Source organism: Talpa occidentalis, unplaced genomic scaffold (assembly GCF_014898055.3).
Source record: "Talpa occidentalis isolate TD23 unplaced genomic scaffold, MPIMG_talOcc4v2.1 talOcc4.16, whole genome shotgun sequence".
Classification (NCBI taxonomy): Eukaryota; Metazoa; Chordata; class Mammalia; order Eulipotyphla; family Talpidae; genus Talpa; species Talpa occidentalis.
Genome location: NW_023601653.1, coordinates 19109049 through 19130826, shown reverse-complemented (window position 1 = coordinate 19130826; position 21778 = coordinate 19109049). Strand labels below are relative to the sequence as shown.

At 41.1% G+C, this 21778-nt stretch overlaps 1 protein-coding gene across 1 annotated transcript in view; it reads left to right on the top strand.

Annotated features, from left to right (window-relative positions):
• Positions 1–12500: 12500 nt before the first annotated feature.
• PLEKHG7 (pleckstrin homology and RhoGEF domain containing G7) overlaps positions 12501–21778 on the top strand; it is a 75015-nt gene continuing 65737 nt past the window's right edge. The window contains exons 1-5 of the mRNA XM_037515186.2: positions 12501–12680; positions 14605–14782; positions 17522–17599; positions 19977–20164; positions 21018–21158. Of these exons, the coding sequence (XP_037371083.1) occupies positions 12501–12680; positions 14605–14782; positions 17522–17599; positions 19977–20164; positions 21018–21158 (765 nt within the window). The remainder of the gene's footprint in view (positions 12681–14604; positions 14783–17521; positions 17600–19976; positions 20165–21017; positions 21159–21778) is intronic.

Below are 21778 nucleotides of genomic sequence, written 5' to 3'. Positions count from 1 at the left end.
CACCAGAGGAGTTTCCTTGTTTTGCTCCCTATAGACTCAACTAACAACCTGAAGGAGACACCACCAAGAGAATCCCATAGCTCAATCCCATCTTCTTGCACCTCAGAGACCAGCACAGACTGCATTAAAGGGGACACAGAAGAGATGCACAAATTATTGAACAGATAAGTGGTAGAGAGAAATACCTGGAAGAATTATCATTAAAATGGTTATACCTAAAGAAATATATTCAATGCAACCCCTATCAAAATCCTAGTTGCATTCTTCTCAAACATAAAAAAAAGCCATGAACTTTATTTGGAACTACAAAAGACCTCAAATAGCAAAACACTCATGAGAAAAAGAACAAAAATAGAGGTATCTCAAATATAAATATACTACAAAGTGATTGTCATTAAAATAGCATGGCATTAGAATATAAAAGACACACACTCAATGAAACCAAATCAAGAGCCCAGAAATAAAATGACATGTATATGGACAACTAATCTGTGATAGTGGAGTCAAGAACTTACAATGGAAAAAGTCTCTTCCATAAATGCTGTTAAGAAAACTGGATAATCTTAAGCAAAACAATGAAACTAACACCATACAAGAAGAAATTCAAAATTGACTAAAGATTTGAAGGTAAGACCTGAAACTGTAAAATACGTTGAAGAAAACATAAGTCTAACACCTTGACATCAGCATTGGAAATTATGTTTGGAGATTTCACTCTAACAGCAAAGGGAACAAAAGCAAAGGGAAAGAAATAGGACTACACCAAACTAAAAGGCTTCTGCACAGCAAACAAAAACACACTCTATTTAATAGGAAAAGAAATTTGTACCTCATATATCTGACAAACAGTTACTATCCAATATACACAAAGAACTCATATACAACCAAACAATAAAAAAAGAAATAACACAATTAAAATATTAATACATAAAAAATAACACTCAGGAGAGGAAATTATTAGTAAACAGAAATATATTCCATTTTTGTTATCCTTTTGTTTATTAAGTTAGTTGGTTGATCCACTCCTCACCTTGGGCCTCTAGAATATCCACACGCATATATATAAGAGTTTTTCAATACACATACCATCTCTACTGATGCTTACTCCAGTTCTGATAAGGAGGAAGAAATGTAGGAGAGAAAGAGCTGTGGGACGTGGGTCTGGCAGGCACAGCTCAGAGGGTGCTCTGATTTGTCTTGCCAGATCTGCTTTGAAAAGGCATCAGCAGCCCTGTGTAGGCACAAAACATGGGCCTCAGGCACAACCAATGTGAAAGGTCCATGCAGCAGGCCGGAATGCAGGAGCCAACCAGGAAGCCCACCTGGGGGGCAGGAATGCGGATACCTGCCTGGAGGACTCAGACAATGAGCCTCCCCCCTCCCCCTACCAGTCTGGTCTCAGACAAAGAACCTATACCTGCCCTACAAACTTTTCCCTCCGTATGAGCCCAACTTCCCACCTGACCTCTCCTCACCCTATAAAAAAACCCTGCTTCCCTCTAACAACGTGCGCGGCTTCACTGACCCCCACCTTGGGTCTGTGAGGTCCGCCCGGGGCGCAATAAACTTTCCCTCCCTTTGAGAAATGTAGCCTGGCTCTCCTTGTCTTTACCGCGCCCAACCTTTCACAATGTTCTTCACACAACCAATGTTCTGTTCTGTTGAGATGTTCTCATAAAAAAAAGTAGCTTTACGTGACATCAAGAAATGGAAATAGCAATAGGCTTTTATCAAAATGGATGTCTTCATTGCACCCCTGGGTTAGGATCTGCCAGATTTAAACATCCCTCCCTCCACCCCAGCTCTGGGAGAGACCATATTGTAAGCTTGTGTTTTATTGCAATGAGAGAGAAATGACAAGACAGAAAAAAGAGGGAAAAAGGGAGGGAAAAGAAGAGAAGAGAGAAGAGAGAGGTAAAGAGGAGAAGGAGAATCTAGAACCGTAATCTCTGATCTTTAATGCTGCACTTTGGAAAGGCTGTCAGGTTATTCAAGAAGCAATGGAGAAAATAGGTTCTATCACTTTGAAGAAATTTATTCCAGAAAAAAGAAACTGCCATGACCAGCCTTTTTTCCCCAGAAAACTAGTGTCTTTTTCCTTCAGGTCAATGACCACCATATAACTAATCATATTTTCATTTTTCCTTTGGCCCTGGGCAAGTTTGGAATCACATTTATGACTCAATTTTATTGACCCTACCGAACTCTCTGTCTAAATATTTGTTCTAGCTTCTCACCTGGCCTTCCTTGCATTTTTTATATTTACATGTTCTCAGGCATCAATTTTAGTTATTTTATGTTAACTTGTAAATTACATGTGCTTGTAAATAAACCCAATGCCTGTGTAACCAATAGATAAAATAATTATTTCATGCTTTTGATCACTATTTAATACCTGATAGAGTTGTTGGTATATATTAATTTTCATTTGCTAGTCAATACACTTACTTTGCACTACAGATTGAATTAATTGTATTATCTTTCCCTTCATTCAGTTGACAAATGTTTATCAGGTGTCCACCATATGGCAGGCACTGAGTTATATGTTGGGATCCCAATGGAAGCAACACATGCTTTATCTTTGCTTTCAGAAAGACGATGCAATTGTTATGTCAATAATACATAGCGACTGTCTGTGAAAAGTAGAAGACAGGGTTAGGAGAGGTACCCATAACAGGTAGATTTGAGCTAACCCCTACTTTGGCCAGGATTGGCCCAGGAAATGGTGACATTAAAACAGAGATCTACAGGCATTATTTAAGAGAAAAGGGGATGCAGGGCAGAGAAAACACACAGGCAATTCTCCCAGCCAGAAAGCAGGCAATATCCTTCAAACATGAAGACCAGTGTGACTGAATTTGAACTGCAGAGGAAGGATGTGGTCTTGGAATGGAGAGATAAACCTTGTTAAAGATTTTGGTCTCTGTCCTAAAAACAGTACTCTGAATCTTAAAAGACTTACCAAGTATTATCAAAATCACATGGAAATCCTCCTAAACAGTTAAAATTACAAGTACATAGCCCAGTTTACAGATGAGAAAACTGACACTCATTGGTTGAGTGATTTGTTCGAGATTTCAGTGAGAAAGAAGCAAAATTGGGACTACACTCCACATGGTGCTTAATTGATCCTTTCAGTGCATATTCAAGACTCGGTACCAGGGAACCAATCAGCAGACGTAAACATTTCTGAACAACTGTCCTGAACTCCATTCTTGAGGCACATAATTAACAGTGGAGAATATATGACACTGATTTTGTAAATTATTCTAACAAATGGAAAGTCATTATCTAGATTATTCATGCAGAGACATGATCCATCTTGAATGTTTACAAGGGAGTGAAAATAGAACCTCTTTTGCCATTGAAAAGTAACTTGAAATTTACTATTCTTAAGATGTTGAAGGATCTACGCAAACATTAGCTTCACATGCTTTGATATTAAATATCTATTACTTTCAGGTAGAATTGAATGTTCTTATTCTTATCTCTCATGAGATTAAAAGGAAAAAATTCAAAGGGATGTCGAGAAGTTATTTCCTTTTTCACACAACCAATGTTCTGTTCTGTTGAGATGTTCTCATAAAAAAAAGTAGCTTTACGTGACATCAAGAAATGGAAATAGCAATAGGCTTTTATCAAAATGGTAAACATGACAATAAAATAGAAATAAATCTCATGAGAACAAAGGAGTCATAGAAGAGAGAGGGCATTCCCTGGGATTCACTGGGCTCCAGGAGCTGATCTCATCAGCAGCTGAGCACAAGGGATCTTGATTTGCCCTCAGATATGCCGTCATCGGAAGAGCCCAGCTCCCCTCCTGTGTGTGGTCTTCCTTCTATACACAACCTGCCAGATTTGTCCAGCATCCCTTGGGCATCAGGGAATACAGGCATGACCTTGGATGTGAGGTCTGTCTTCTTGGATATTGGCATTCACTGAAGTTCTATCACGTCATAATCTCTCTTCCCACGAGGTTGTCTTCCAAGCTGCGTCTCTTCCTACCTTATACCTCTGCCAGTAATACATTTGGCTAACAATTGCTTTGGTTTATTCATAAAAATAAACCTGTGTAGACCTCTATGCACTTATGACCTCTGTATACCTGAGTTCTCTCCATGGGAGTTTTGGTGTCTACTCCTTTCTTTCCTATTCCTGTCTACATTATTCAGTTCATGGTCACACTCAACGGAGACCTGACCAGACTTGGGAATAGCCTGTTTTGATTTTGGCACCTGTATCTATCAGGCCATTTCCCTAACTGCTCTCTGGGCTGGCTACAGATTCACAGCCTGATAGACAACCACCACTCTCCCAGGAAGCCCTAGCTGAGTAAGCAGCATGGAGAATAACTTGGCACAGAACATAAGCTAACTGATCTGATATCTGGGTTCAAATCCCACCTAGACGTCTCATTTACAAGTTGTGAGACTTTGGGCAGGTTTCTTATTGCTTAACCTCTATAAAAAGAGGTTGATTGCAACATCTAACTCATTGCACTTTGAGGATTAAATGAAATAAAACATGAAAAGAACATAGGGCTGTATTTGAAACACTGTATCTAAGGCTTCATAAGTATCAGCCATTATGATTTTACACATCAATGGCTGATCCTCAGCAGGTGGCCAGGTGTTGGCCAGTTGACCTTGCCTGGGGACTGTAGGTCCAGAGAAAACCATTGATAACCTGTTCAGTCAGAGGGTATAATTTCTTCAACCTCAGCTATTCTTACCAATGCTCACTTATGGGTCTTTTGTAATGGGAAGGATGCTGAAAGAATATTGGATTTTTCTCTGTCTCAATTACTTTCATATGATCAATTTAAATTTTCAAAATTAATACACATGAATGTGGGTAACTTCTGGAATAGACTGTCAAAGTGCCCTTCTTCATTTGAGGATTCTATGAACTGTTAATGGCTGCGGTTGGCAGGTTTTTGTGGTTGCTCTAAGTCTGGGGGTGTGAATGTGCAGTGTGTGTGTGTGTGTGTGTGTGTGTGTGTGTGTTTAGAGAACTCCCTGTTCATTATGTGACTTGAGAAATTTTCTTGCAGACTGTAAAGTACCTTATTTTAATCTTGTTCAATTGGGCCAAGTAAATCATTTAAGAATAACTAAATATTTTTATTTTTGGCACTGGAAGGGATCATGCTCAGCGAAATAAGCCAAAAAGAAAAAGAAAAATACCGGATGGTCTCACTCATAGCAGGAATCTAGAAAACTTAAATAAGGGACCAGGAAAACGAGTAACTATAAGAAAGTGAAAATCAAAATCAACAAAAAACTACGAACCAGAGACACTTTTAGGGGGGCGGGGGTGGGAGGGGAGGGATTGGGGTCAGAATGGGGGGGCTGCAATTGTATGGGGAATATAAAAATAAAATTTATTATAAAAAAAAAAAAGAATAACTAAATATTTTTATTTGAATCAGGATTGTAATTGTCATAGAACAATATAGAAATGGATTTAATTCAAGCCAGTGTCACCTCTGACCCCTTTTGAACTGGACTAGATAGGAAATGCCCTATTAGAGTAGCCTAATCGTGAGATGACGTGAATTCACTACTACCCCTTGTCCACCTCCAGAGAGGACCATTCACACTATGTCCTAGAATACCATGAAAAGTCCTTCTGAAGTCCAGACCTTCCAGAAAATCTCACTGTAGAGAGGCTCGGGGGGAGCAGGGATATTCAAATTCATAGACTGTCCAGAGAATGATTCATAGCTCTGTGACATTAACACAAAATCCTGAAAATTATAAATTAGATTATGACCATTCCCATTTGTGATCCTTCCAATAGCTGAGAACATGAGCTCTTCACCATGTGTGAGTAGTCCTGCCTCTCCAGCCTCATCTCAGGCCAGCACCCTCTACCCCATGCTGGTCCATTACACTTCAGTTCTCTGTCTCCTTTCTATGCCCTGCATATGCCAAGGGCTTTACCCACTCAGAGTCCCATTCCCACATGAGCTCTCTCCTTTACTTACTCAAGATTGCTCCTGCATGTCCAACTCATTATTTCCTATATTAGTACTCTATGTGTTTCCCACATAGAACTCCTCATTATTTAGTTATTTTTAAGATCACTTGAACTGTAACCTCTGTTCCTAGTCTAAAAGCTTCATGAAACCTGTTTTCTTTACTAAAAGGGATCCAAAATTATAGTCCAATGGCCTATAGAAGGAACATAAGAAATGTTTGTTGAAAGAATTATAGACTAGGGCTTCCCCTGGTGGCGCAGCAGTTGAGCACTGGGCTGCGAATCTGCCCACAGCCTCTGCAGAGCTGGTTCGATCCCCGGCCCCAGCCACCGGGGAGGGTCCCACATGGTGTGCAGACCTCTCCTGCCGCACCCACTTCTGCCCTCAGCAATGTATTTCCTCGGTCTACCTGTTCTGTTCCCCGCTCTGGTGAATTCTCTCACCCTCCCATGCTTCTGACTGTACCTAATGCTTGTATAAATAAATAAATAAATCTTTAAAAAAAAAAAAAGAAAAAAGAAAGACTAATTATGATAAAATAAAAATCTAAATCAACAAGAAACTATAAACCAGAAACACACTATGGGGTGGGGTGGGGGAGGGAGGAAGGATTAGGGTCAAAATAAGTGGGGGGGTGGGAATTGTATGGGGACTATAACCAAGATGAAAATGCATACATTGTACAGAAATGAAAAATGATGTAAAAAATATATAAAATTTAAAAAAATTAAAAATAAAGAATTAAAGATGGGAAAAGACATCTTAGGGCAACTCACACATGACAGATTATAGTCATGAGCCACATACTGGCACTTCTATCAATAATGAACCAATCCCTGTATTTCTCAGAACATATTCCCATTACTAAGCTATGAGGCATCTTGTTCCCTAAGTGCAGATGGATGGACAAATGCTGAGAGAAAATCTAACAGGTTAAAAAATTATGTCCTTCCAAAAACCCGCACATAAATTTTTATTGTAGCTTTATTCATAATTACTAGAAACAACAGTAGCTGTTCCTGCCAATACTGTGTATTCATTCATTGGTTGGTCAATGAACACACAAACCGTGGTACATCCTCACAATGGAACATTATTCAGTGATAAGGAGAAAGGACCTATCTTTTCACAAAATAACTGGATGAACTTTAAATACACATTGCTTAGTAAAAAATCTAGGACTACCATAACAAACTACCACAAACCAGGTGATTTAATTAAACAGAAATTTTTGCTTTCACAATTCCTGAGACTAGAGGCTCAAAATCAATGTATGTCAGGGCCACTCTCTCTCTCTCTCTAAGATTCTAGAGGAGAACCTGCTCCATGCTCCCCTCTTAGCTTTGGTTGTCAACAACCCTTGGCATTCCTTGGTTTGCAGCAACTCAACTCAGATATCTCTGCCTATATATCACCACATGGTGATCTTCTGCTATCTGGGTCCAAATTTCCCTCTTATGAAGAAATCAGTCATAGGAGCGGAAGGACCCACCACACTCTGGGATGACCTCGTCTCAAATAATTATCAACTAACTGTATCTGCAATGACCCCAACCCCAAATAAGATCTCATCCTGAGATCTTAGAGGTTAGAACTTATCTTCTAGCAGGACACAATTCAACCTGAAATATCCAACTACTTGACAAAATTATCAAAACTATCAAAAATTATCCAAAAAAAGGGCAAAATTATCAAAACAATACAAAGTAGCTTCTAAGAGATGGGGAAGGGGAGATGCGTAAGTGAAGCACTGGGGATTTTAAAGGCTTTTCTGGTTAATACTATGATTGTATGTTACATATCCACATTACACTTGTCAAAACCCATGGAACTGCTCCACACAAAGTCAACGTTAATATGAACTGTGGACTTTAGTTAATAATAATGTACCAGGGCCTCCCCTGGTGGCGCAGCGGTTGAGCACTGGGCTGCAAAGCTGCCCGCAGCCTCTGCAGCGCCGGTTCAATCCCCTGCCACGGGCGAGGGTCCCACATGGTGCGCAGACCTCTCCTGCCGCCCACTGCTCCCCTCAGCCATGTGCTTAGGTCCTTCTGCCTGTCCTCTGCTTCCCGCTCTGGCTCTGGTGAATTCTCTCACCCTCCGGCGCTTCTGACTGTACCCAGTGCTTGTATAAATAAATAAATCTTTAAAAAATAATAATAATAATGTACCAGTATTTGTCTATCAATTGCAGCAAGTGTACCACCCTAATACAAGTTAAAAATGGGGGAATTAGGCAGAAAGAGGTAGATATATGGAAATTCTGGTTACTTTCTGTTTAATTTTGCTGTAATCTAAAATTGTTCTAAAAAATAATAGTCTACTAATTAAGAACTATAATGGGTTGCAGTTCATATTTGATTTCTTCGAAGGGGAGATGGTACATGCTGCTTCTTTCTCTGCATTCTCTGCATTTCTCTGCATTCTCTGTTTCCAGAAGCGATCAGCCCAGAACAAACTGGCTTTAGTCTCCTGCAGTTTTAAGAGAACCATTTATCCAAAAAGTGCCTTTTACTCTTGTTGCAGTTTTGTTCTTTTCACTTGCCAATTAATGTAACTACAACCTCAGCATCCTACTTACTTTATGGAAAAAGTGGTTGCTATCAGGGAAATGTTGTTCCCCAAACCAAGTTCATCTTCTATGCTTTTCAGTCAAAGATTAGCATTCAAAGATGCCAATTTTCTTTGGTCTTGCCAAATTATGTGTGATGGTAAAACCAGTACAGGACAAAGAGTCTGAGTAGCATAAGGTAAGGGTAAGAGTCACATGTACCATCTCCAGAAATCCTGAAAATAGACTGAGAACAAATATTTTCCATTTAAAACCAACCTGGATCAGATCCCTAGCTCCACCACTCCTTAAAACAATGTATGATACAGGCAAATTATATAACCTTTGGAAGACTGTCTTTCCATTTGTTCAATGAGAATTGGAATATTTGCTGCCCCATGGGTCTGTTTCTTGAACCAAGTGAAACAGAACACAAATCACCATGCCAGGCACAAAAAAAAAGGACCCAATATGCCTTAGTTACTGTTATTATTTCACAAGAAAGTTTTATTTAAAATCTTATGATGTTTCAACTCCCTGCAAAAAAAAAAAATCATAGGGTGCTAGATGATGATATAACCACTCTAAACTCTTTCCCCGTTTTAAAAATAAGAATACATATTGCAAAAGTAAGAATTAGATAAGGAAATAAATGTGACCATGATTTGTAAATCATATGGTAGTATTAGCCTTACTTAATATATTAATTTTGCATTGGTGTTATTATTATTATTGTAATACTTGAAATAATTATAATTGCTGTCATGTACACATGCAAAATCCACAATTGGTTCTCAATTTTCAGCCTCAGGATTAGAGATGATGAAAATACACTGTTTTGTTTTTCTGCAGCAAAAGGAACACCAAAAGAAAGAATCATTAGGGAATAAGATGGTAAATATTACTGTTAATTTTTTCAAAGGGTAATTTCAGTGAACGCTTTCTAGCTCATAGTTTACCAAGTGTAGTAGAGGGAAAAAGTGAAATATATTTATGCATATGCAGGCAGAATAAGACAGCTGGATTTGGTGCTAAGGAGATTTCCAAATCCTGCTGGTTCCTTTTCAGGCAAAATACAGAGACAACAAGACAAACTATAGATAAGACCATCAAGAACAACATCATGAATCTGACCTCAATAGCTGGGCTTTTAAGATCAAGTACCAAACCGTCCCTATGGACAGAGGTAACCTATTTTTTTTTAAAGATTTATTTATTTATTATTTATTTATACAAGCACTGGGTACAGTCAGAAGCGTGGGAGGGTGAGAGAATTCACCAGAGCCAGAGTGGGGAGCAGAGCAGGCAGAAGGACCGAAGTACACTGCTGAGGGGAGCAGCGGGCGGCAAGAGAGGTCTGCGCACCATGTGGGACCCTCCTCCGGCAGCCAGGGAGCAGCCGGGGATTGAACCAGCGCTGCAGAGGCTGCAGGCAACTTCGCAACCCAGCGCTCAACTGCTGCACCACCGGGGAGGCCCAGAGGTAACCTATTTTTGAGATCAGAGAAAATAATTCTCAAATTTGAGTAATCAGCAGAATCACATTGAGGGCTTGATAAAACAAAATTGCTGGGCTCCAACATCTCAAGAGTTTCTGAATTAGCAGGCTGGGATCAAGCCCAAGATCTACTCTCAGCAACTTTCAAGCACCTACTACCACATTATTAACCATTGTCACAATGCTGTACCTTAGACGCTCAGAACTGTCAACTTTCAACTGAAAATTTGTACCCTTTTACCTGTATCACCTCTTTTCCCCCCTCTTTCCTTGTCCAGTTTATTAGCATAATAATTCCAGATTGTCGCAAACAGCAGGATTTCCTTCTTTTTCATGACTAAATAATATTCCAGTACAGATGCACACCATATTTTATCTTTTCATTGTTAATGTGGTATGCCAGGCTTATTGATTTGTATTATGTTGATTTCTCTTTACCTCCCAGAGCTAATCCCACTAGATCATGCTGGGTGATCCTTCCACTGAGCTCTTCAATTTAGTGGTCTTTTGCATCTATGTTCACCCAAAGGGTTACTACTATTTCTTCTTTGAATGTTTGGTATAATTCTCCTGTGAAGCCATACAGCCTTGGGCTTTTATCTGTTGGGGGATTTTTTAATTGCATATCATAACTGTGCTGGATTTCAGATGGAAGCATCTCTGTGAAAGGAGAATAGGAAATAATGGGATTAAGACAAAAATCAAGGCCTCCCTGGTGGCATAGGGGTTAAGACACAACCTATGATGCCATTGCAGCCACTGCAGCATGAGTTCGATCCCCGGCCAGGGAGCTGCCCACATGGCGCAGCAGACCTCTCCTGTCTCTCCTGTCTTGCCTGCTGCTCCCCTCAGCAGTGTATTTCAGTCAGTCTGCCTGTTCTGTTCCCCACTGTCTCTGGTGGATCCTCTCACCCCCCTACACACACCTCTGGCCTGTACCCCAGTTCTTGTATGCATAAACTTTTTTAAAAAATAAAAAAATGAAATAAAATGAAAATCAAGAAGTAGCACTATTTGTGGAGGCATCTGTCCTGTGAATCAGGGAAAATCAGATTCCTCTGACCCTACTGGCTTGCTAGTGTCCCTAGTTCAAAGCATAAATGGCTCCTCAGATGGTTCCCAAGAACAGAACTTAAGAGTTGGCTGTCCTGATATGGAAATAGCCATGTGGGGCTCGGCTGAAAGTGGCTTGAGAGGATGTGAGGATGTCATTTAGCAGAGAGCTGCAAAGTGGAGCCTGGTTTTTTGTTCTGTTTCTTCACTGTTTGTTGAGCAAATTCAGATGTTCCCAGATCCCCAGCTGTGATTGCATTCCTGGCCCATGAAAAGCACTATTGTTGATTGTAACTGGGCAACATGATCCATAATAGTGACCAGCACTTATCTAGAGCCCACTCTACACTGGGCACTTGAGTTGCATTATCCTAGTAATCCTTAGATCAGTCTGTAAAGTAGGAGATAATACAATTTTCCCCAATTTTAAAATAAGGAAACTGAACTTAAGCAGCTGACCCAAAATGGTGAAGCCAGTTAATAATAGACCTGGGTTGGAAATAAGAGCTCACAGGCTCCTGGCCCTGGGCTATATTCAGACAGCCCTGAAGACAGATTTGTGAGATACACTTCTACAGAACTTAACTGGTGCCTAAGAATACTTAGAAATCAAGACTTGCTCTATGTCTATCCTCCTACTTCTCTTGAGAAACATGGTTATGTCTTCTGGCCACTGTACTACAACAAGCTACAAGTTGACGCAGAGACAGGCAGACAGAATTCCCTTTGTTCTATCTGTCTCATAAATATCTCTTATGTTATTAGATCAACAGGAATTCCCTTTGTCTGTAGATGGGGTATTGATTTCCACCCCAGCTGTGCAACACTCTTTCCTCCTTTGATAGGAGTTTTGTTCTTTCTCTTAGTTGCCTCCCTCTCTGTGCTAAAGAAACTAACATCTGAAGAAAACACATAGTTTCCATGATTATGCACCTAAAAATACTTCATGACTTTGCCTCACTTAATATCCCCGACAATCTGCAAGACAGACACTGTCCTCCCATGTCATACTTGAGGCAATGAGTGTGGGGATGTGGTTAATATCATGCAAGGAGAAAGGGAGAAGCTCTCTGAGTCCATGCCCTCTGACGGCCCTTTCTCCTAGTCTCCTGCCTCTACTACTATATACTTTTCACCAATTCTGTAAAATCTAAATGGGGGGTGGGCAGGTAAGGATCAGAACGCAAGATACCTAAAAATGGATAGTGTTTCTGGTGCTTCCAGGTGATGGTGGAGCAATTATTTCTGGCCCCACATGGCACCAGGACCACTATGGGCATTCAGTGAAGACCTCTGGGATCCTTTCCTCTCAGAATTGCTAGTGAGGAATGAATTCCATGTCTGCATGGACAGCAGGATGAATCACTAAGGCTGTGGTTGGCTCTGAGTGCTGGGCTCTGAGCTTGGAGGCTGAGATGGTGGATGCAGTTAGGAAGATGCCTTCCTCCTCTTCCCTCCCCTTGCTTGAACTGTGTAATGTTGTACTGCCACCTCGTGGCTCCTTCATCGCCAGCTCAGAAAAAAAGCCTCAGCTTGACAAAGCCAGACAAGCCAACCACAGAGGTTCTGGAGCAGAGGCTGCAGGAGGAAAGCAGGTCTGTGAGAGAATATGGCTAAGATGTCCTAACTGGTCAGGGCAAACAAGGTCACTTTGGTACAAAATAACTTACTGGTCACCAGCAAACCCTGGGAGTTAGACTACACTCAGCCTACAGTTTATACTTAGCAATTGAACAACTCCCTGTCTGGGCCTCAGAGAGGGACTCTCCACAGCTGAGAAATAACTCCTCAAGGTTATTGTAAGAATTAAGTAAGGCAATGCATGCAAAAAAAAACCCTAAGTTTTGCTGTTCTTGTGGAGCTAAGGAAATGAACCGTGCTTTGCTTTGCAAAACCCCAAAGGTGTCCTTCCTTCCCTAGTACTTCCTAGGCCTCGCCCTTCCTGCTTCACTGCACTTTGGTTCAAGATTTAAACATCCCATCTTTCCCCACCCTTGAAGCCTGGCTTTGGGAGAGTGAGAGCATACTTCAGATTTCATCTTAATGCCTTGGTGGATTTGTAATCTCTTGCTAAGTCATGTAAACTTCTTGAGTCTTCATTTCTTTATCTGTAAAAAAAAAGGTTTATTAATACCTGGTCTCTAGGTTATAGAAAGAATTGCAAGTAACATACAAAGCATCTGGCTGAGTGTCTTGCACCCAGTACCCTATATGGTCATCATTACTTGTTCCCTTGTTCATCATTACATCCTTCCCTTGTTCTCTGAGAGGGAACAACCCCTTTAAAAATCACCTTAGCCATCAAAGATCCATTGAGTAATTACAAGCAAAAGAACCAGTCATGGTGGCATCTAATTAAGCAATTCAACTAAAGCATTGTTTCCCCATGACTTCATAATGCATTTACTTTCTTAAGGCTAAGATGCATTTTTTTTACATTTTTATGTTGCTGATATTGTACTGTGTATTTTGTAATCTTATGTACTATATGTTTCTATTTCTTCTCTCCAATCCCCAATTCCTTCCACAAAGAAACAAGATTCCATTACATCAGTATGTATCTTATACTTGATGGCAATTTAGACTGAGGAGTAAAAGTGGGTCGTGCTTTCATTAAGCCCAGTATTCAAGAGCCCAGATCTGTGGTGACATCCTGAATAGTCCTGCCCACAAGACAGGATTTCACAAACCCCATGCTCTTAGTCACTGTGAGGAGGCGGTAAGCTGGGCCCCCCAGGGGTGCAACTCCCAGGCTAAATAACAGTTTCCTTCCCTTGCAACACAGATGAAACTAGAACTCTTCTATTTCCCAGTTCTCCATATTCCAGAAACAAATGACAAGCCCAGAGTCCTCTAAACTCGCATTTTCCTGAATATGCAGACCTTTAATCACTCCCAGGATACCTGAGCTGGCAGCTGAATGCTGAGCACTGCAATTGCTCAACCTTGAGCCAAATAAGGAGCTGCACTTTCAAAGTCACTGAAATACAGCTGGGATCGCTGCCTTGGTTTCTAATGAATGGGGACTTGTTGCATAATTGAAAACAAGTCTAACATGCTTCATTCATTATTGTCAGAAGAAAGAGGGGAAAAAGGAGAAAAGTCCTAATGCCAACTTTTTAAAAGTCCCTCTGGTCAATTTGCTGTATAAAAACTCACCCAGCATCCCCAGCCACTCCAAATGCTGGCAGCGCCTTTTCTGATCCACCCCTTGGCACTGAAGATAAAATGATCTTTGTAGCTGCTTCTTTGGAAAGGTAACTTGAGTGCAGTGGAATAACTAATGAGGCTAGAGGAATAACTAACCATTTCACTCTGGCCTAAACAGACTGTTTCTGCCGCAGGGTGCAGCCAGTAGGTCAGCCAACCAGTACCTTTTGCTAATTCTTCCAAAGAAAAACAAGGTGAACTTGGACACCTCCAGCCCCTAGCGAATGAGTTGGCAGTCAAGCTGAGCTCCAGTCTATGACTCTGCTATCTGAAGCGCTGACGGCTCACTTTTTCTTTTCTGCTTTCCAGATCTTTCTCTTGGTATGCATTCTCCAAGTCGATTGCCCACAAGACCTGGGTGGAAGAGGTACCTACCAGGACACAAGTGGAAGTCATCAAGCATGTTGCCCAGAGCTGCCATCTTTACCTGAGCTCAGTGGAAAGTCTGACATCAACACAGATTTTGCACCCAAGCCCCCTTCTCAAGGCAAGTTATTAAAAGGCAATTACAGTGAGTGATCACAGCCAAGCTATTATGTACAGATGCTGCCTCTGCTATCTACTGGTAGCAAAGCGAAAGCTGAAACAGACTTGTGAAAATGGAATCAGACTTTTCTGAGAGATGCCATTGTGGGGATACCTTCCCCTCAACCTGTGGGTTGTGAGAAGAGACCAACTCATGAGTCTTCATGGCCAAAGTTAACCTCCAAAGATATAAAGTTTCTAAACGAGCTGGTCTAAAACACTGTCTGCCATCTGGGCTATCCTACGACAGGAAGACCAAGAGGATCCTAATCCCAAACAAGTGAAAACTCTCTGACTGAGGTACACCAAACTGGAGAGGGCTAGGAAAGGACAATGTGACACTCAAGGACATAAAAACGGTAAGTCACTTCTCAAGGTACTAGCCTAAAGTTCCAGGAGAAGAGGATCTTTCAAGATGAATTAACTTTACTACTCACATTTCTCCATTTCAGGCCCTAGAAACAGAGATAAGCCTATGTATGACATTGTGTATTTCATTTACTCAACAAATATTTGTTGCAGGCCTAATGTACGCATTACATTCTACAGCAGTGAAAAAGCTAAATCCAACCCAGTCTTCAAAGAGTTTACAGCCTCTGGAGCTCACTGCCCCCCTCCAAGTGGGTCATGCATGGTTAGCGCTGTGAGATAAATTGCAAAGAGCACAGAACTCTGTCAAGAAAAGTGAGGACAAGACTTGGATCTGCCAAGTGACTGTGACCAAATCATCTGGGTCTCACTAAGCCTTAATAAAAGAAGGGATGTTTATGAGCTGCAACATCTGCTTGTATTCCTTGGAGCTCAGAGCTGAGATCATCTTGAAGGCAAGATGAAGGGTCACAGGACCAGGTTGCTCATAAGCCGTCCACCTACTTTAACTCAGCAGTTCTACTTCTACTTAATCATGTTGGAGTTCAAAATGAGTGAGATCTCCTTTGGGAAAAAAATATCCCAAAACCTGGGCCTCCACAGTGGCACAGCACTGTGAAGCTGCCTGCAGCCTCTGTAATACCAGTTCAATTCCCGGCCGGCCAGGGAGATACTCACATGGTGCAGCAAACCACTCCTGCCTCGCCTGCTGCTCCCCTCAGCAGTGTGCTTTGGTCCTTCTGCCTGTTCTGCTCCCTGCTCTGTGTCTGGTGAATTCTCTCACCCTCCCGCGCCTCTGCCTGCACCCCAGCAGTGCTTGTATAAATAAATAAATCTTAAAAAAAAACTTAAAAAAAAATACCCCAAAACCACAACAACTGAAGTTTAAAAACTACAGCCCTAAATGATTTTAAAGTTCATTCCTATTCTCTGTTTTTTTTTTTGCCCCAGTTTTACAGTTCTGCTTTGTTCTCCTACTAAACCTGGCCTGGATTCATTATTCTCTTAGACTGTTCCTAGGAAGTGGCACCTGTCATGTTGCATGGGGGTCAAGCCCAGGAGGATGCTGTAAATATGACTATTCTTCCAAAACAAAACCAAAATATAAGAGGCCCTCATGTGTAGCATTTGCCAACTGCCCTGGTGTAAATACTACCACTCCAGCCACTTTCAAGTGGAACATGGAATTAGAAAGACCAGGTATAGTTGGTTCTTACAAGCTCGGGTGAGCTGCTCCAGCACATCACAAAAAAAGCCTGACGCTTAAAGCTGGACAATTAAAGCTATATATTCAGTAATGATTTACAGCTGTTTTATCAACCTTCTCGTCACCTCTCTTTACTACCAAATTAAGCTGACCTGGCCAGGTCTTTAACTGTTGATAATTTTTCTTTATTACAATGTATTTGGCAGAAATGTTCCCACCACATAAATTAAGGACCTTGGTCTACAGATAGCTTCTATAAATAGCTTTCTTTGTCTCCTATTGAATTATTACCTTGGACCAGACAAATTGAATTCCCTTCCTGATGGTCCCGTGCATTTTGTAACCCTCCTGAAACGGGGGAAATCTGTTACTCACATGCTGAAATGAAATTATTCAAAGTTTTTTATTATGTTCCTAAAGGATTTTTGTTCAGATATTTTATGTAAAGATGTATTTGAAATCAATGCCCTCATGAATCAAACTTGCTATTCGGAGGAAATTAGGTAAATTTTTTATACAAGAATAATTCCTGACCAAGTGTTTCTAAAATCTAGGTTAGCAGTTTCTACAAGTCTAAGAATAAAGAGTATGATTTTAAAATGCAAACTTTAGGAAACATTCTTTGACAGCATTTAGGGGATGTAGAAGTTTCAACATTTAAAACTCTATAAAATTGGGCCTCCCTGGTGATGCAAGGAGTTGAATCTCAGCACTATGAAGCTGTCGGCAGCCACTGCCGATACTCAAGTTTGATCCCCAGCCAGGGAGCTACCCACATGGCACAGCAGACCTCTCCTGACTCGCCTGCTGCTCCCCTCAGCAGTATATTTCAGTCAGTCTGCTGTTCTGTTCCCCTCTCTGTCTCTGGTGAATCCTCTCACCACCCCCCCCACACCTCTGGCCTGTACCCCAATTCTTGTATGTATAAATAAATCTTTAAAAAAATAAAACTATATGTGAATAAGAGGCTGTCACGCTAAGCAGGTTACTAAACTGTTTATATTATTTCCTTTCATATATTGCATGTACTTTGCAATTGATTTTGCAACTTCTCCCATCAAAAACTGAGGTTTACATCCCTACCTCTTGAATGTGAGTGGGCTTGTGACTTCCTTGAACAACTAGAATGTTCACCAAAGCAGCTGGGACAGTGCAAGCCTGAGGCTCAAGAACCTTGTCGGGGTTCCTGCATGAACAGCCCAGGTTAGTCTAGGTGGGTGACAGACCACCTCGGGTAAGCCCCCAGTCCACACCCAGGCAGACTTCTGTAGACCTAGCACCTGATCACACCAAGCCCAGCCCAAATTGCCAGAGCACACACTCTTGTGCTAAATAAAAAAGTATTTAAGCCACTACATTTTGTAGTGGTTTTATGGCCACATCAAACTACTACAGTCACATAAATTAGAGAAAACTCAAGAGTTGCACCAACCACAGTATATTTCAATTGTTTTTTAAGAGGGAGGACAGTGAATAGAAGAAATAAGACAAAATGTTGCAATAATGTGTAAAGGTCTAGAATGAGTACAGGGCAGTTTGTTATTTTATTCTCTTGTTTATGTGTGAAAATTTCTAAAATAATTGGGAAGTTCTTAAAGGTTTTTTTCTGGGACTTTTCCATGTAACTGGAAGCAAAGTAATCTCTGACTAGAAAGGCCATGTAATACAGTCACTGGCCTGACTGCTCCGATAACCAGTAAATGCTGCAGTGCACCACAGAAGCAGGAGGTCAGTCAGACTAACAAAAGTCATGGTAAAAGCCAGACCCAAGACAGTAAGTCAGTTTACAAATGTAAACCTAAATGGCACTGATTGAAAATTACAACTAAGACAAAGACAGGGAACTTGGATATTTTCATTTTAGTCCAGTATTTTCCACTGCAACTCGCTTCCCTCACTTTAATTCATTCAAGTGGCCAAATGCTGTAAACATGACCCTTCTAATTACAAGTGACAGACATGCAACCTAAATTAGCTTATGTAATGAGCAGTTAACTTCTAGATATGTTAAAGGTATTAATCACTAGTTGCTTAAAAAATGAAATTCCAAATCTCGGTTCATTTTAACACAACGCACATTCATTTTTGCTCATGATACCCCAATGAGAGGAAGGGCCCCCACCCCCATCTCTTCAGCCTCCTAGCCAGAGGATGGGGAAAAAATAGTGAAAGATCCCTCCTGGGATGTGTCTACAGGCCAGGCCTAGAAATAGGTTAGATGGGCTGCATCTGGTGAGAACTCAAGGCCATCCCCAGCTGCAAAGATGACAGGGACGTACAGTCTAGCTGTGTGCACCAAAGAAGACTTGGTTTTGGTGAATACACTGCAATTTCTGCACATCTGGACTTTATGTCTAAAAGACAGAAATGCTGTAACAGGACAGGCTGGATCCAGGTTCTATAATATGATAGGAAGTTTCTCCTACATGCTCTCTTCTTCTTTGTCTGTGATTTATTCCATTCAACTCTGCCTTATTCCATCTACAGCTTTTTTTCTCTAGTGAAAGATGCTTAGACGTGACACTGGTAGTGCAGATAGTGTGTGTAACGTCGATGCTGACTTTTCCAGGAATTGACAATATTCCAATCAGCCATTCATGGAAACATCACTTATGCAGAACCAAACAGGTGGAAGACTACATGCTGACTATGAGGAGAAATGTGGGCCCTCCCTCTGAGTGCTCAGTTTGGGGCATGAACAACATGTGAGGAAACAGAACAAGGTAGAGTTTGCACGTTAGAATAATAAGCAAAGGGCTCTGAGGAACCAGGGGAAAGTGGATGCTTGACTCTGGAGTTGGAACAACTTCATGGAGTGGTGATAACACTTTCCTCTACAGGAGGAGGGATATCCAGGAAGAGGACTCAGCAATAAGACCTGGGAGAGTACATGCATTGGAACAAGAAAATCAACTTGGTTGAAGCATAAGTCATGGGAGTGTGTGGGAAACTAATGGAAATCTAAATACAGAATGTCCTATCTACCAAACTCAAGATGTGGATTTTGTTGCCACAACCATTCTCCCTTTGACCAAGCTCCAATCTGGATCCTCTGAGGCTTCTTCTCAACCTTGGGCTATGAAGACTAGAACAAACACCGGCATCATTTCCAACATTTCAAGGCTGCATCCCAAGCATAACCCTAGTCCCTCCTAAAACACCAGTCTGGGGAAATGCAAAACTGCCAAGGGAATGCACTGTTGGTCCCAGCCAACACCTGCAGAGAGGATCCTGTCCCCCCGCCCCTATGCCCGGTGCCTGTTATCAGAGACAAGATCAAGCCAGCCTTTCCCATTCTCTATAATTTTTTCACTTCCCTGAATATGCTGAGGCCCTGTTCACACCCCTCTTTTCCCTGATTCCCCCAGTTCTGTTTGTATAAAGCAAAACTGAATTCAGTTCACGCTGATCCCTTTTCTCTATTGCAATAGAGTATGACTGATTCAAGTCCGCCCACCTTACTTTGACTAGTATCCAGCCTTGTTTATCTTTCCATATAAGCAGGCAACAGAGACGTTGGGATGGGGTGGGGGTGGAGGGCTGCTCATGGTGTTCTTGATGTTTTATGCCCAAGGCTAAGTAACTCAATGGAGCAAAACAGATGACTTGGGACAAGGTGATAACCAGACACCTGCAGTTACAGGGGAAGCTGTGGAAGCAGTGCCGGCCCGGGAAGGTGAGGCCTACGCTGACTTGGGTGGTGAGGAAAGAAAGGAGAGGAATTCAGAGTTTGAATTTGCAAGATTTGGCTGTAACTGCATGAGGACAGTAAGAGACACAGAGAGGGAAATCGTATGAGGTTTCCAGATGGACATGTGGTTGGATGACCTCATGGATTTGTTACTTCAAAAAGAATCATAAATTGTTTGAACCATCTGTCCACATGTTTAAACTGCACACAGGAAAATTACCAAAGTTCACTGGGGAAAGACTTGGCTATCAGAGGTTTTCAAAACAAAGATACACATAGAACACAAGACTCGAATTAAAATGGCAGAAGTTAAACCACACAAAATTTTATTGCTAGATAATGTATATGGTGTTTCCATATGAAAACCAAGGTCAAAAATAAAGTTGGCAACTTTTGCTAAGTTCTCAGTTTGAAGAGCTACACAGAGAGAGAGAGAGAGAGAGAGAGAGAGAGAAAATACTCATTTCCTTTATGCTTTTAAAAGTCAGATAAAGCTAGAAGAGTCCAGAAAGTTAAGTATTCTAGTACCTGCAGTAGTAATTGTTTGTAAATGTTTACCAGGAAACAAATCACAAGACTAAACATTTCAGTGGTGACGTTCTAAATGGCTTTACTTGAAATAATGCCCAAGAATTGGCTAGTGATGTTGGAAGAAACTCCTAACAAGGTTTTAGAAAAGTAAGGGCACAGCTTGAATATCTACCACAAATATCCAAAACTAGACTTGAAAAAAGGGTCTTTTTCTCAGAGACACCTTATCCTTAAAGTCCTTTTGGAAATGGATATAAAATGTTCCCCAGAGTCAACTTCATGTGTCGGAACTAATCCGAGAGAAGAGCATTAGACTGAAACTAGAATCCTTTAATGTTACTGGGAAAAGCAAGCATGTCCTCATTTGTTCAAAGCAGATAACATTTTGTATATTTTTAGCAAAACAAGCTACTTGTACCGTTAATCAATTTCACTTTGTCACCAACTTCAAATGTTAAATGTGGAAAATGTAGCAGCAAAATTCGCATCCTGGCAGCTTTCCCTTCCCTTGCGGCCAGCACCGTGCATCATTCACACAAGGTAATGAGAAGCCAACACCTTTACTGCCAGCTTTAAAAAATATCATACACCAAAGGCAAAGCTCAAGGACATGATGATCCTGCAGCAGTGCAGGAGCTGCAGCAGTGCAGGAGGGAGGGTTCTGAGAAAGCACTGGGTTGACCCTCCCAGGACATGATGGATGGTCCTGCCTCATCACCTGCTGTCTGTAGGACTTGGAGCAAATCACTGAGTCTCTGCTCTTCTTAAATGAAGAATCATTAATTCTTGCCTTTATTAATTCTGTGCTTTCTGGAAATGTGTGAGGGTAAAATGAAATAACTGATGGAAACATTATATTGTAAAAGCAGATGTACAATAGAAAAGCAGAATGAATTCTCCTGTGAATGTTATTGCTCTAGTATTGTTTGCATTATTCCAAAGCTTGGAGAGTAGTTGAGAGCATGATGTTGAAGCAACTTAAAGCCTTCCACCCGACTTTTTTTCTAAGCCCTAGAATTATTTGTACCTCTTATGGTGATATGATTGTTCGAGTTACAAGATAAATGTCACCAGAAGATTGTTTTAGGATTTCACTTTTTTCTTCCAAAAATAAGGGCTTTATTCTTTTAAGTAAGACTGACTCAAGATCACTATCACGC